A 13999-nucleotide genomic window follows, 5' to 3' on the forward strand; every position below is an offset into this window, starting at 1 on the left:
ATTTGGAGCTTTTGAAATGATATTCCCGAGAGCGATTTCTTTATGGTCCTCAACTAAATGCCGCAACGGCTCAACATTTTTGAAAGTAGAGTAATAAAAATATAAGAGTTATTTTTGGATATGGGCTTCTTCATAAACGTTAAAAATAAAGCTCTAAGGGCATCGAGCAGAATTTTAATCTCACCGCTTATATCTAGATGAAGTTTTAAAGTCCCAAAAAATTTCAGATGATGTCAGAACCAAATTTTGTTTTCTTTTTTCAATTTTAGATAGCCTTAACAAAAGACTTGAAGTTTCCAATATTATGTCTGCCTTGTTATAACTCCTGTAAGAATTGTCCAGCAACTTAATTTTTTTCGGATTTTTATTTCTTTTGAATCAAAACTGTAAAAAGTGAATAGACAGCTTCTAATGTTTTATTTTTTATCTATAAAAAAAATAATTTTTCCGCCATGAAAACAAGCCAAGCAGAACAAAAAACTTTGTTTTCATAAAAATAAAGTAGAAAATTAGCCAAAAAGGGAGAATTTCCCCATTCTACAATTTTGTTAAAAAATGTCTCTCCGAAGAAAATGGAGAGAAATTTATGCGCTCAGTAAAATAACTGTGAAAATGTCTCTCTCAAATCGATCTCTTTTGTATTGAGAGTAAACAGTAATGATACACCCTTTGCTGTATTTTATAGACTTCAGAAAACCTAAAATTTTGAATATGAAAATATCTCCAAATGACTTGGAGTTCACAGAAATATAAACATTTTATAAAGGCTTACTCCGTGTTTCTCAAATACTTCGGCTTTGCTATAATGGCTGGTGTTTAAATTGTTTCATTTAAGTCTACTCTTTAGAGCATCTCTAGGTTTTCATCAAAATTTTAATCACAATGACCAAATTCAACATTGACATTACAGGGTCACTTTTTTTGAGGTAACCCCATATACCTCCTTATTTAAGGTGGGTTATGCATGAGTTGTGTGTGGTTTAATTCTCAACCTCTTATTCTTTCAATAATTTCAGTGATATGACTTTTCAATGAATTTATTGGGACAATTTTTACTCACATAATAATTAAGTTACGACAAATAATATCGAAGGAGAAAAGAGATAGAGAGGTACTTGTTAAACAAGATGATCTAGAAGTCCCGATATTTTTATTTGTGGATATCCCGGAATTTTTCTTCGTTTTTTCTCACCATTCTGATAAAATAAGAGAATTTAAATATTTAACGTTTTATATCAATGACGTTTTGAAAAGTTTTCATGTAGGTATACCAACATCCAATCATTTAAAGGTACATTGTGAGAGAAAGTCGTTTAGGCGAGATATCGATATTCGACTCTTAAAATATCATATTATTGTTTAAATTCTAAAATAACCTTATATATAACCTTTTATATTAAGAAATAAAGTAAAAGTAATATCAACGGGATTCCCGTTTACTCCATCTTTAAATTTGATTATAAATCATTTCGAGGCAAAACTTTCAATGAAGCCACCCGTTTAAAATTTTAAATAAAAAAGAGAAATTTTTGACTAGGAGCAGAGACAAATGATTTATCCTCTTTATCGGTATATTCCTTGACAAATAAAGTTTTAATGTTTACCCCCCCTCGGCAGATGTCACCATGGACCATGGTTGATCATGGGACTAGTTTAGTTACTCTGGGCTAATAAATTCACTCAACTTCGAAAACAATTTATAAAGTTTTTTGCTATTTGAGTTATATAATTTTATATTTCAAGACATAGCTGGAAGATTTAATCATGAAATAAGTCGTTGAACTATTTTACTCGATAAATTTTATTAAATCACAAAAATATTTAATATTTAAGTATTGAGAGAATTCAGTGAATAGACTTAAGTACTCTCACTGCATTAACGACATCTATTGATGCACATTTTTCGAAGATAAAAGATGAGACAATTTTTTTGCCCATAGCTTTCTTTGTCTAGGGTAAAGCCTCAGTGATTTATACCTACTGCGAAGTCCTGCCGAAAAAAATATATTAAAAAACCGTTAAAATTAGCAGAACCGTTAAAATTAATAGTTTGTTTAAGTTTGGGGTATTCCCCCCATTGACGTGACTTTATATTGATCTATAGAGAGTAATGTTTTTCAAAACGTAATTGATTACAATATTTGCTGATCGCTATCAAAATCATGATTTCATCCCGGCTAGGGGAATGGTCAATAGGCTTTTTCAGCATAATAACAATATCAAATAAAAACAATATTAATTGAAATATATGAAAAATAATTTGAAGTATTTAAAAAATCCCAATCTTCCGGTTTTCAATTCAATTTCAAAGCAAACGCAAAACCAAAAGAATAATTAATTAAAATAATAATATTATAATAATTATAACAATAATAATAATGATAAATATTTGTCATAATAATCAACTATTAATTTACCCATACAGTAGAAATACCATTCAAAACTTTAACATTCTTATTATTATTTGATTGAAGAAGCATTATAAATATAAATACACCTATTTAAATAAAATAAAAATAAAATAAATAATTTATAGAATATGTCATTGATAATGTTGTACACATTTATTTGTGCAATACTTATATATTTAATTTATACCCACTAATATTTGATTTTTTATTCATTTCTTTTACAGGACAAAGTGTGCCAAATAAAGCAGCGCTCAATGGGGGGACAGCGTGTACCAACGGTTCTATTGGGCCAGAAGGGCCCGAAGCGACAGAGACCGACTCATCAGGGACCGGGGGGATGCGGAAGTCGTTGGAGAGGAAGGGCTCAGCGCCGAACGACGCTGTTCACCTCCAGAGACGGGTGGGACTCTTCAGTGGGGTGGCTTTAATTGTCGGAACTATGATAGGTAAGTAATGATTGATCATACATTTTAAAAAGATACAAATTAAATATTAAGACAAGCGATAGATCTAGGCTATTTTGACGTTTATGCTATCAGCAACCAATAAAACTAAGTCAAATATTTCGAGGGGTTGCAGAGTGGTCGCAGCCCTGGTATTATAGGACATTATAAAGTCAAAATATTAACACCAGGGTGATTTACTCCTTTTGATACTACATAATAAAAACAGTGATACACCTTAAAGCAATTTTAACAAGAAATCAAAATTCATTTAACTGAAAAAGTTCATAGTATACAATTTTGAGCCAAAATTTTTGGTTTTCTGAAAACGTCATTATACCCTCAGCCATATGGCTAGAGAGGGCATACATGTATTATTTGATACGGCCAAAACGTGCCTCATTGAAATAACGGTTTTAGACCCGAGGTCTCTTTGGATACGATACGAAATGGACAATATTAGCCCATTCCTTCGGAACCTACTCCGTAGAGGTCAAAAATTTGAATAATCATGAAAATCGAACATTGACTGAGGGTACACATCTGTCGGCTAAACCTAAATTCTATAAATGACACACATTTCTTTATCAAGCAAATTGCATGTTCGTTTTAGTCTGTGATATACTAAATAACTATTTCCGACAATTAAGGAAACAAATCTAATACTAGTGACATGTCATGACATTTGTTGCCAAAAAAAAACGCAACGCCAAAATAAAATTATTTTCAAAATATAAAAATATAAAAACATATTAATAGGTGATAGAAAATATATAAGAACAATTAAAAAAAAAACATATATAATTTCTTGAAATCAAGGTTCGAGCCTATCAAGGTTGATTTTTTTTTTGGAAAATCCATACGTTCAGTTTATAATCCAAAAAATATATACATATATACACATATTTTCGCATTTTCTCACATGACTTGACTTTGGACGCACACAAAACGAATTCTTGTCGATTTCCCACGCACACATTTTCCAGTTGTTGTTTTTTAATCAGTATACAAAATAAAAAAATATATATTAAAAAGAATACATATAAATAATATTGCCATCGTACATAAACTATACTTTACGTATACAATGTCTATATGTACATAAATATATATGTATGAATTTGTCTAAATGAAAAAATCACGAGGATGAATATTTTCCCATGCTAATGTTATGGCCCAATTTTTCACGTACACACACACAGATATATATACGACAATGTGATTTATGTTTATCACAATAAAAATAAAACACATTTCTTTTGAGAGAGAGCGTACGCAAGAGAACAGAGAATTCAATGGCAGGTATATTACTTAACATAATGATCTCTCACATTTTACGTAGGAGACAAAGAGCGATAAAGAGATCGAATAGACTCATAATGGAAATGATATGGGAGCAATCATACGTAGCATTGATGCAAGGTATAGGGGGCGTATGAGCTATATATATTTTTATTATTATTGTGACGAGATCTCGAAATACGCAATATGCGTTCGCCAAAAATGTGTCATCGTGAAAATTATTAAACCGACATAATTCAAAATAGTTGTTGGGTATTAGGAATCAAGTTTATTGTACGACACAAAGTTGAACGACGCGAGAAAAATGCGTAAATATTAGTCAGTTGTCAAGGCCAAAATTTAGCATTAAGGCATTAGCACTATGGGATTAAAAAAAAATTTAAATATTCATATTTTGAGGAGGTGATTGAAACTTTTAATCATAATTCAAGTGATACTTTTTACCACCCTGAAATATAATATGGCATAGAGGGTGATAATCAAAAATTTGTCTGAATGGAAGGAATTTGTATCCACGACTGGATAGCTCAACAAGGTTTCGGCATAATCCCCGTATTAGAATACCTTGTAGATTTCAGAATTTTGAATTGTCCAAACACAAGTTCCAACAGAATGATCTATCATTTGATATGTTCACTCTGCCAAAAAGGTTAAATAAGGTCAACGGAATTGTCTATTATTTACTAATTTAGGTTCTCATTAAACAAAAAATAGTCCTACGAAAATTTAAATAACCCCCTAAAGTGGTAACGTCCGTTTTAAGATATTTTCTAGGTTCAGACCATATTTTTAAACAAAGAAGGTACAGTTTGCTATTTTGAAATTTAACCAGGTTAAATATATCCTCGCAAAAATTGTGTAACAGAAACTTATATTTTTAAATGAACACTCAGGCAAAACAATCTCCCAATCTCGACTTTAGATACCAATATTGACCTTAATATCAAATATCAAAATTTCTGATATCAAAATTTCTGATAATATCAAATATCAAATTTCTGCAATTTTTTTATTACCAAACCATTAGAACAATTATAGTACGCATATTCAAATCTTGCTGCTTCTCTCAGCTACAGACACCAACAGTGACATCCATGTCAATTTTCTGGATTCTCGCTCTATCCCTTTACACAATAACCATTTTCGCACCACTTACTACTTTTCGAACAATTTTCAAAACCACCTCCTTATCATAACCATAGTGACATCTGCACCAAAGTTCAGTCCTATTATTTCCCCCAATACCAACACCCAATACTTTTCGTGCAATTATAGTACACATTTCAAAACCCACATCCATATCTCAAAAGTGATCTCAATATCAAATTTGAGAAATCCAGCCCTATCACTTCACCCAATACCCAATTAAGTACCATTTTGTTCTTTTCTTACTATTTATAGTACAAATTTCCAAAAACCACCATTAAATCTCAAACACAAATATCATCAGTTATCCAAACATCAAATATCAGATTTTTATCTCTATCGCTTCACCCAATATCAAATATAGTACCATTCCATATTTTTCGTTCAATTATAGTACACATATCCAAAGCCACCTCGATATCTCCAGCCTACAAATGGACAACGCCCTTCATACCAAATTTCAGACTTCAAACACTATCTGTTCACCCATTATCAAATTGTACCAAATATAGTACTATTTAGCGTTTTTCGTACAACTATAGTACACTTTTCTGAAACCAAATCCATATCTTAACCACAGACATCAACAATGACATATATATCAAATTTCAGGACTATAGCCTTATCATTGATCGACAGATGGCATAATTGATCGACATATCAAATTTAATCATTTTATTTATATCCCTTCACCCAATATCAAATAACAAACTGAATGGTACAGTACTTTTCCAGGCTATACATGATCAGCGATCATAATACCAAATTTTAAATTTCAAGTCCTATCTGTTCACCCAATACCAAATTGTACCAAACATAGTACTATTTAGTAATTTTCTATCACCTGCAGTACATATTTCCGAAACCTCTTCTTTATCACAAACCTACAACCAACAGGGACCCCAACACAAAATTTCAAAATTTTAGCTTCATACCTTCTCCCTAAAGCAAACTGTTAAAAATTAAGTACCATTTAGTACATTTCGTACACTTACTTTTCAACCTTGATTCTCGTGCCATGGTACCATTTTAATTGTGCCATTTTAGAAGTTTAGTACCATTTTAGAACTTTTCTTACCTTAAAGTACACACACCTACGCACCAAGACTGACTCCCGTGCCCAATTTCAAGATTCCAGCTTCAGCCGTTTCGTCTGGTCGTTGATTCACAATCAGTCAATTATTTCTCTCCACTTGATATATATAGATTATTCGGTTTATATAATTATCATTATTACAAAAATTATTATTAATTGTTATAATTAATACTATTAATACCGCCAATGAAATATTGAAATTAAAAATGTATTAATATTTTTTCTTCTTTTCCCAGGGTCTGGAATATTTGTGTCACCTTCTGGTCTACTAGCTAGAACTGGTTCCGTTGGTGTAAGCTTTATAATATGGCTAGCCTGTGGTGTGCTCTCGCTGATGGGTAAGTCGATATTCATGCAAAACAAACAAACTCAAACTGAAACCGAAACTCATACAACATTGCACTCTCATGCAATCCCCATCACATTCCTGCAAATGCAACGTCACCCGCCGCATAATCCTTGACTCATTTGCAGTCGTTGGCAAGAGTACAATAATCAACAAACTAGAAGCGTATAATCAACAGGTATTGCCGTCTGTTAATGGGCCAATTGGGTTTTGTGTCTAAATGGAATTGTAAATAACCCCCAATGGAGGTCATGTCAGGCGTCGAATCTTTTGAGTTTTGCATTCAAACAAGTGTACTTGTAGATATTTACAAAACACACACACACTCGCACATGTATTAAAGGCGTAGGGATGCCAATGCTGGGCAAGGATTTGAATTATAAATTTAATTTATATATTTTTCCATACGAAAAAAAAACATTTCAAAAATAGATTCTTGCAGTTTCACGAGCAGGTCATTAACCACTAAACGTATTTCCTTCCTTCAAAAACGTATTTCCTTCCTTGTTAATAATACAAAATTAGTATCAATAACGGCAACCCTATTTATCAGCCTTTTTTATTTACTGCATCATGTCATTTGTTTACTTGTCCTAATTCGAAATGCTTACAAATAAATGTGACTCTCAACAACAACAAAAAACACAATAAACAGCGAATCAAGCAAAACTACCACAACAATCAGTTACAGAAACAGAAATACTCTCAGACAAATACCTTGTAAACTATTTGGCTATAACCTGTTGCTGATAAAATGATAAACGCCACCCTGTCCATGTACTCGTACATGGTCGTTTTGTACTCGCATTTGTGAATGTATTTTTTTCTGTTGTTTTTTTTTTACTTTCTGAAAAATACAAAATTGGCCAAATGCCAATCGTGTCGTTCAAAGTGTCTTATACTACGAACTGTGCATGAACACACACACATACACATGCCTACGTATGTATATGTATACATGCAGTTATTATATCCCAGCAAGCATTTTTTGTCGCTGACATAACTAAAAAGTCACCAACAGGCGATGAAAACCCTCGCCGGCGATCTCGAATCTTTAACCAAAAAGTTAAACCGTTCGGGAAGAAATGAACCACGCACTCGTTACTTCTTAACATTGACTTTTTAGTGGCAGATGAAATTGACGACTAAGTAACGTTCAGTCGTTACAATAAAGGCAATTTAAGGAAGTAACGAGAACGTGGTTCATTTCTTCCCGAACGGTTTACCTTTTTGGTTAAAGATTCGAGATTGAAGGCGTCGGTTTTCATCGACTGTTGGTGACTTTATTGATTTGTATGCGATATGCAATGCCTTCAGAAAGTAAAAAAGAGCTGGAAGTCTTTAAATTAAAATTATTATTTGTTTAACTTTATTAATATAATTTCAAATAAATAAGCGTAATTAAACAATAGGTAAAACGCATACAAAAAGCATGAGCAAAACACAGTTATTAACACAAAATTTAATTTTATTTTTTCACTAAATAATATTAATTATTTTTTTTTTTGTATATCACTTCGTTTTTAATTTTTAAAAAATTATTTGAACACATATAATAAAAAATACTGAAAAAAGTCACAATTAATTTTTACTAAATAATTTAAATATATTTTTTCATTTAATAGTTTTTTTTTTCACTCGTGCACCAATGCTGATCTCCGACAAACTGAACTCGTTTAATTTTGTTCTCCGTTTTGGGAGTAAAACAAAACAATCGCTCTTTAATCTACGGGAAGTGCCAAAAAAGTTAATATTGGAGATGAAAATTAGTTGACTGTAGTGGGGCAATAGAATTGTTATTGCAAATCGACCAACTATCGACGTTTCACAAGCAGGAAGCGACAAAGTAGTGTAATATTAGGTGATGGAGTTAAAAACTCACATCCAAATGCTTGCAGGGATACGAAATATTTGTGTATAAACAACACTTGTCATTTGACAATATATATGTGGTGTTGACGAAACGCTATATGAATAAATGATTTATCAGGAAAGATAGACTGAAACTTTTTTGGTTTGGGAATTGAAGTTACATATTTTTAAGATGTATTAAGATCACCGCTATTCTGCTCAACTAGTAGAAAAGCGATGTACCAAGAAATGACTTTTTCATGTAAAATGTACATTAAATGCCAGAATTCCACTGTGTATTTCGTAGAGATATTCCAGAAAGTGCATATATCATTTGAGAAATATCAGCGCCAAGTCGCAGCCAATCTGTTTGGATTTTAAGATTGAATTGATCAAGATTACTGCTCAATGCATTATTACAACCTTAACATTATGACCATATATGGAGCGTTCCATATTGTGCAAATTATGTACAATTAAATATTTCTATATGATGAAAAAGAACACATCACTCTCAAATCTTGGATAAAAACATCTTTCTGAAAAAATAAGAAATTGTTTTCACACATCCCAATATTTCTGCAACTTGCATATCTACTATGTATGTAGGAAACATCTCCCTTTCTGGTACCTCCCCTGTAAATGGTCAAAGCTTTAGAGGTTTCAATTTATATAAGTGATTGCCAAAATTTTTAAAAATAAGGGAATATATCGGTTCACTCCCAATGTCCAAATATTTTTCAAAAATCCTGAATCCACATAAGATATGAAAATGACGATTATCAAGTTTAATTGAAAATTATGAATAGGGCTAATTTCTACTCCTAACATTCCGGTGAAAGGTATTTTTTTATTCAAAAATAATCCATCTTTTTTACTTCAAACATTTACTCCATCGACATCTCCATTTTAATTTTATTTCTGATCAGAATATGTTTGCTAAAATTTTTTTAATAATATTCGTGGATGTTTATGTATATACATACATTTTAGCAGATCTTCCCTGACTAAAAATCCTAACCAATATTTGAAGATTTTTACAAGAACTCTGTTAAAACAAGTAAAAAAGTAGCTAAACTTGGCCGGATCGAACCCTCCATTAAAAAAAGGACGGAAAATGTCTCAATAATTTTTAAAATTGGAAATATCAGATGTTATGGTTATATGGGACTATACGAAGACGCGAACCTTTACAACCAAGTATGTGCCAGAGGAGGTGCCATTTACGAACTCCAAACACTAAGTTTATGATAATTCTTCTGAAAATATGCATTTAAAATCATCAAAATACGAATATAGGTTCTATGTGGAACCTATATTCCGAATATAGGTATGTGAGGTATACGAAAATGTGGATCTGTATGGGTAATTTAGTACCCATTTCAAAATTTGAAACAATTCCCATAAAAAGTGTGACACAAGTTATATGGGTCCTACACTAAACCGTGAACCTCTAAAGAGAAGATGGAACCTATTACGAACTCCAAATACCAAGTTTGAGATAATTCTGTTGAAAATGTATCTAATATCATTAAAATAGAAATTTTTTTTTTTTATCATGGGAAGTACTCTAAACACCAAATTTGAAGCAATTCCGGCGAAAAGTGTGACACAAATCATCAAAATACCGAATATCTGGATATCTATACTAAAGCATGGGATCAATACCAAAACATGGACTGCAAGGATGTTTCCAACATTCTGTAAACACATACTCATACATACATACAACAAATTCGGTTTTGTGGCTAAAACACAATTAAAACAAAAACTTCAATCTGCCGGTACAGTTATATGGGGGCCTTTAAAAAGTCCTGCATATTAAAACAGACATCGCGAAATCGATATAAAATTTTAAGCTTATCAAAAGTATATGTTCTTTGTGGGGTATAAAATGTATACTTCGAGGTGTTACAAACTGAATGACGAATTTCATATACCCTTCATACTAAGATGTAGGGTATAAAAAATATAATTTTTTAAATAAAGTTTCAGGACCAAAAACCATGATTCTGAAAAATTTAAGCATTGATTCGAAAACAAATTATAAATCGGAAATTTGTTAAAATGTTGCATTCAAGGACCTCACGGAATAAGGATCTTAAATAAATAAATAATCTTTATTCCTGAACAGAAATTTTCTGTCTTAGACTGTAGTACCCATTACGAACTTCAAATATCAAATTTGAAATAATTCCGGTGAATAATATCGCTAAAATCATCAAAATACCGAGTATCGGGAAGTAGGGTTATATGGTGGCTATACGACGAAGTGGACCTTTTGTCATAAGCTATTACAATATTCAAATGCAAAACTTGAAAAAAATTCGGTGAATAATGTTGCTAAAATCATCAAACTACAGAATACCATTATATGGGGGCTATACCAAAACGTGGACCTGCACAGATAATTTTCTGTCATAGGCTACGAACTTCAAATACCAAATTTGAAACAATTCCGATAAATAATATTGCTAAAATCATCAAAATACCGAATATGGGGAGGTACTGTTATATGGGAGCAGAAACAATTGTCTGTCATATGCTGTAGTATCCAGTATCCACTAACTTCAAATACATGGCCCATTTTCAATACCAAAAGTCCTGCAGACATAATATATATTTGAGTGAAATTTTTTCAACCTACTTCATTTCGTTTAGAAGCTACAGTAATTTCCACAGACGGACTTAATACACACTCCATACCATGGTGGAGGGTATAAAAATCGTGAATCTCTATCAAATTGTTGAAAAATCATAAATCGAATATAATGCGGTTTAGGTCTTCAAATTCTTCCAATTTCCTCGCATATTTTCTGAAATTTGAACTAGGTGCTATTTTTTTAAAATATTTTTCAAGGACTTCTTCCTTGCTGAGCATTAACATTCCCAAACAAAAACTTTTGCTAAAAATCTGAAATATTTCATGAACATTGGTAAACTACAAATAAAAATTAACCCTTTTTTGTTAAAGAACATCCTGGCCAAAAAATTGTGATTATTTTATTAAAAATGTTTTCTTAGACGTATTTAGATAGAGTTTTTCTTTTAAAATAAATTTTTCCAAAAAAAAAACACAATTTTTTGAAAAGTACAAAACAACATACAACTTTAGGTATTTCCATGTTAGGCTTTCGGCCATCACGTAAAGTGAGTCACCAAGGAGATACTTTGCAAATTTCTTCCAATATCAATTGCACTGTCACGTCTTTATTGAACCATTCATTTTCCTATTTTGGTAATTAATTTTCCTAAACTTTTTAGCAAAATTTTCGCCTCATTTTATCCAAATTGTAACAAATATATTGCATTCAATTTTTTTCAATCATCATTTACCTTAAAAAATATAAATAAATTTTATTTTTAACATCCATTTTTCAAAATATGCAAATCTATTTTAATAACACCCATTTAATACATAATTTGGCTATTTATAACAATGTTATAATATATGTCACCAAAAAAAAACTGCTGCAAGCCAAAAATATGTCACCGCGATATGATGACCAAATTTACGTAGAAATCAATTAATTTGAGATGCTAAGTGAGCTCCACCTCATTTTGGGATAGATCAATACCCAAAATTGTTGGTCACAGATCGAATAAAACTACAACGTAAAAAAAACCGCAAATATTTTAATGGACTGGGTGTTTGTTTGTCTGTCTGCCTGCCTGTTAATAAGGATGCTGGTTGTTGTTGTTGCTTTGTACAACTTGACATTGTATTGAACATTGAAAGGTTAAAAAGATGGTGGCAAATGTACTTTGCGATAAATAGAATATCAAAATAAATGTTTCGTTGTTTTGTTTTTCGTTGAAATCATGTGTCTTTGCAAATTGAAAAGAAATTGAAAGTTAATTAAAAGAAAATCGCACATGTACATGTGTATAGTATTTATGTATGTACGTGTATATTTCTTAATGCTAAATCGTTGACAATGGAACAAAGAATACTAATTGATGTTGGTTTGGTAGTGGTAAGAAAAACAGGGAACGTGAGGAATTATAATGAAAAAACGAAACGTATAATTTTTTTTGCTTTCTTTTTCGCTCTCTGTGACGGCTACAATCATGTAGTAATGTAATGAACAATTTGTCAGATGCTTTATCCTATGTGTAATTATAAATACTTATACTTATTTAAATGTATGAATGTGTGTATGTTTGTAATCACATATTATTTTATTTTGTGTATGTATGCAGTTTCATTATAGTTTTAATTTTGTTTTCTTATTATTTCACCTCTCTCTTGTTGTCAAGTTCATGTTTAATGGGTAAAATTTGGGGGGAATGCTATGGAATGTGAGATATGTAATACCTCTTGCGGAAATGCGTTAATTATACCCTACACCACAAGGTGGTTAGGGTATTATGTCTTTGTGCATTTGTTTGTAACAGGCAAAAGGAAACGAGATAGACCCATAGTTCCTTTTGATGATCTGCATGGAATCACATTCTGAGTCGATTTATGCATGTCCGTCTATCCATGTATTTTTGTAAACAAAGTACAGTTCGCATTTATTGCCCTATCCAGATGAGATTTTGCACATATCATTTGTTTGGCCCAAGGACGAACCCTATTGAAATTGGAAATAATCGGTCAAAATTTAGATATAGCTCCCATTTATATCTTCGTCCGATTTGCATTTTATTGTGCACCAAACGTGTAATATTAGCCCGAAAAGTATGAAATTTTACACATACAACCAAATTAGTCCTGAACATGAGTATGCCAAGTTTGATCGAGATCGGTTCAGATATAGCTATAGCTCTCATATATATTGTTCATCCGATTTGCTATTTTTGTCCTCCGCAGCAGTAATATGCACTCTGTAACAACAATATTTGGGGAAATATATCAAATACAGCTCAGAAATACCTTTGGATATAGCTCCCATATGTATCTTTAACCGATTTCAAATTAATTGTGCACCAAATGGGCAATACAAGCCCGAATTTAAAAGATACGAATGCTTCGGCATGTTTGGTCTTTTGAACATAAAATTATAATTATAATCATAGCGTGTATTATTGAATTCTCCCATAAAAACTTTTAATTGTTATGCGGAGCTCTACTAAATTAGCAAAGTGGTGAAGGGTATCATAAAGTCGGTCCCGCCCCCACCTTAAGACTTTACAATTCTATGTTACTCAGATATGTTTAAGATCTGCAGGACTTTTGAATTGAAAATGTAAATGGAAAATATAGGTCCACGTTTTGGTATAGGCCCCATATAACTGTACCGGCAGATTTAAGTTCTTTTGATTATTTTAGTCACAATTTAAACCCGAATTTGTTGTCAATTATGTTCCCAGTATGTTGAAAACATACTTGCAAAGATCTGTCCACATAGATCCAAGTTTAGGAATAATCCCCATATACCTCCAGATATTAGGTATTTTG

General features: G+C 31.7%; 1 protein-coding gene across 2 annotated transcripts in view; it reads left to right on the top strand.

The window, feature by feature from the left end:
• Positions 1 to 13999, top strand: part of LOC101894878 (b(0,+)-type amino acid transporter 1) — a 97180-nt gene that overhangs the window by 76293 nt on the left and 6888 nt on the right. For both annotated transcript variants that reach the window (XM_011295349.3, XM_005186176.4), the window contains exons 2-3: positions 2636 to 2857; positions 6635 to 6736. In XM_011295349.3, the coding sequence (XP_011293651.1) occupies positions 2636 to 2857; positions 6635 to 6736 (324 nt within the window). The remainder of the gene's footprint in view (positions 1 to 2635; positions 2858 to 6634; positions 6737 to 13999) is intronic.

This window comes from Musca domestica, unplaced genomic scaffold, assembly GCF_030504385.1.
Source record: "Musca domestica strain aabys unplaced genomic scaffold, Musca_domestica.polishedcontigs.V.1.1 2, whole genome shotgun sequence".
Classification (NCBI taxonomy): Eukaryota; Metazoa; Arthropoda; class Insecta; order Diptera; family Muscidae; genus Musca; species Musca domestica.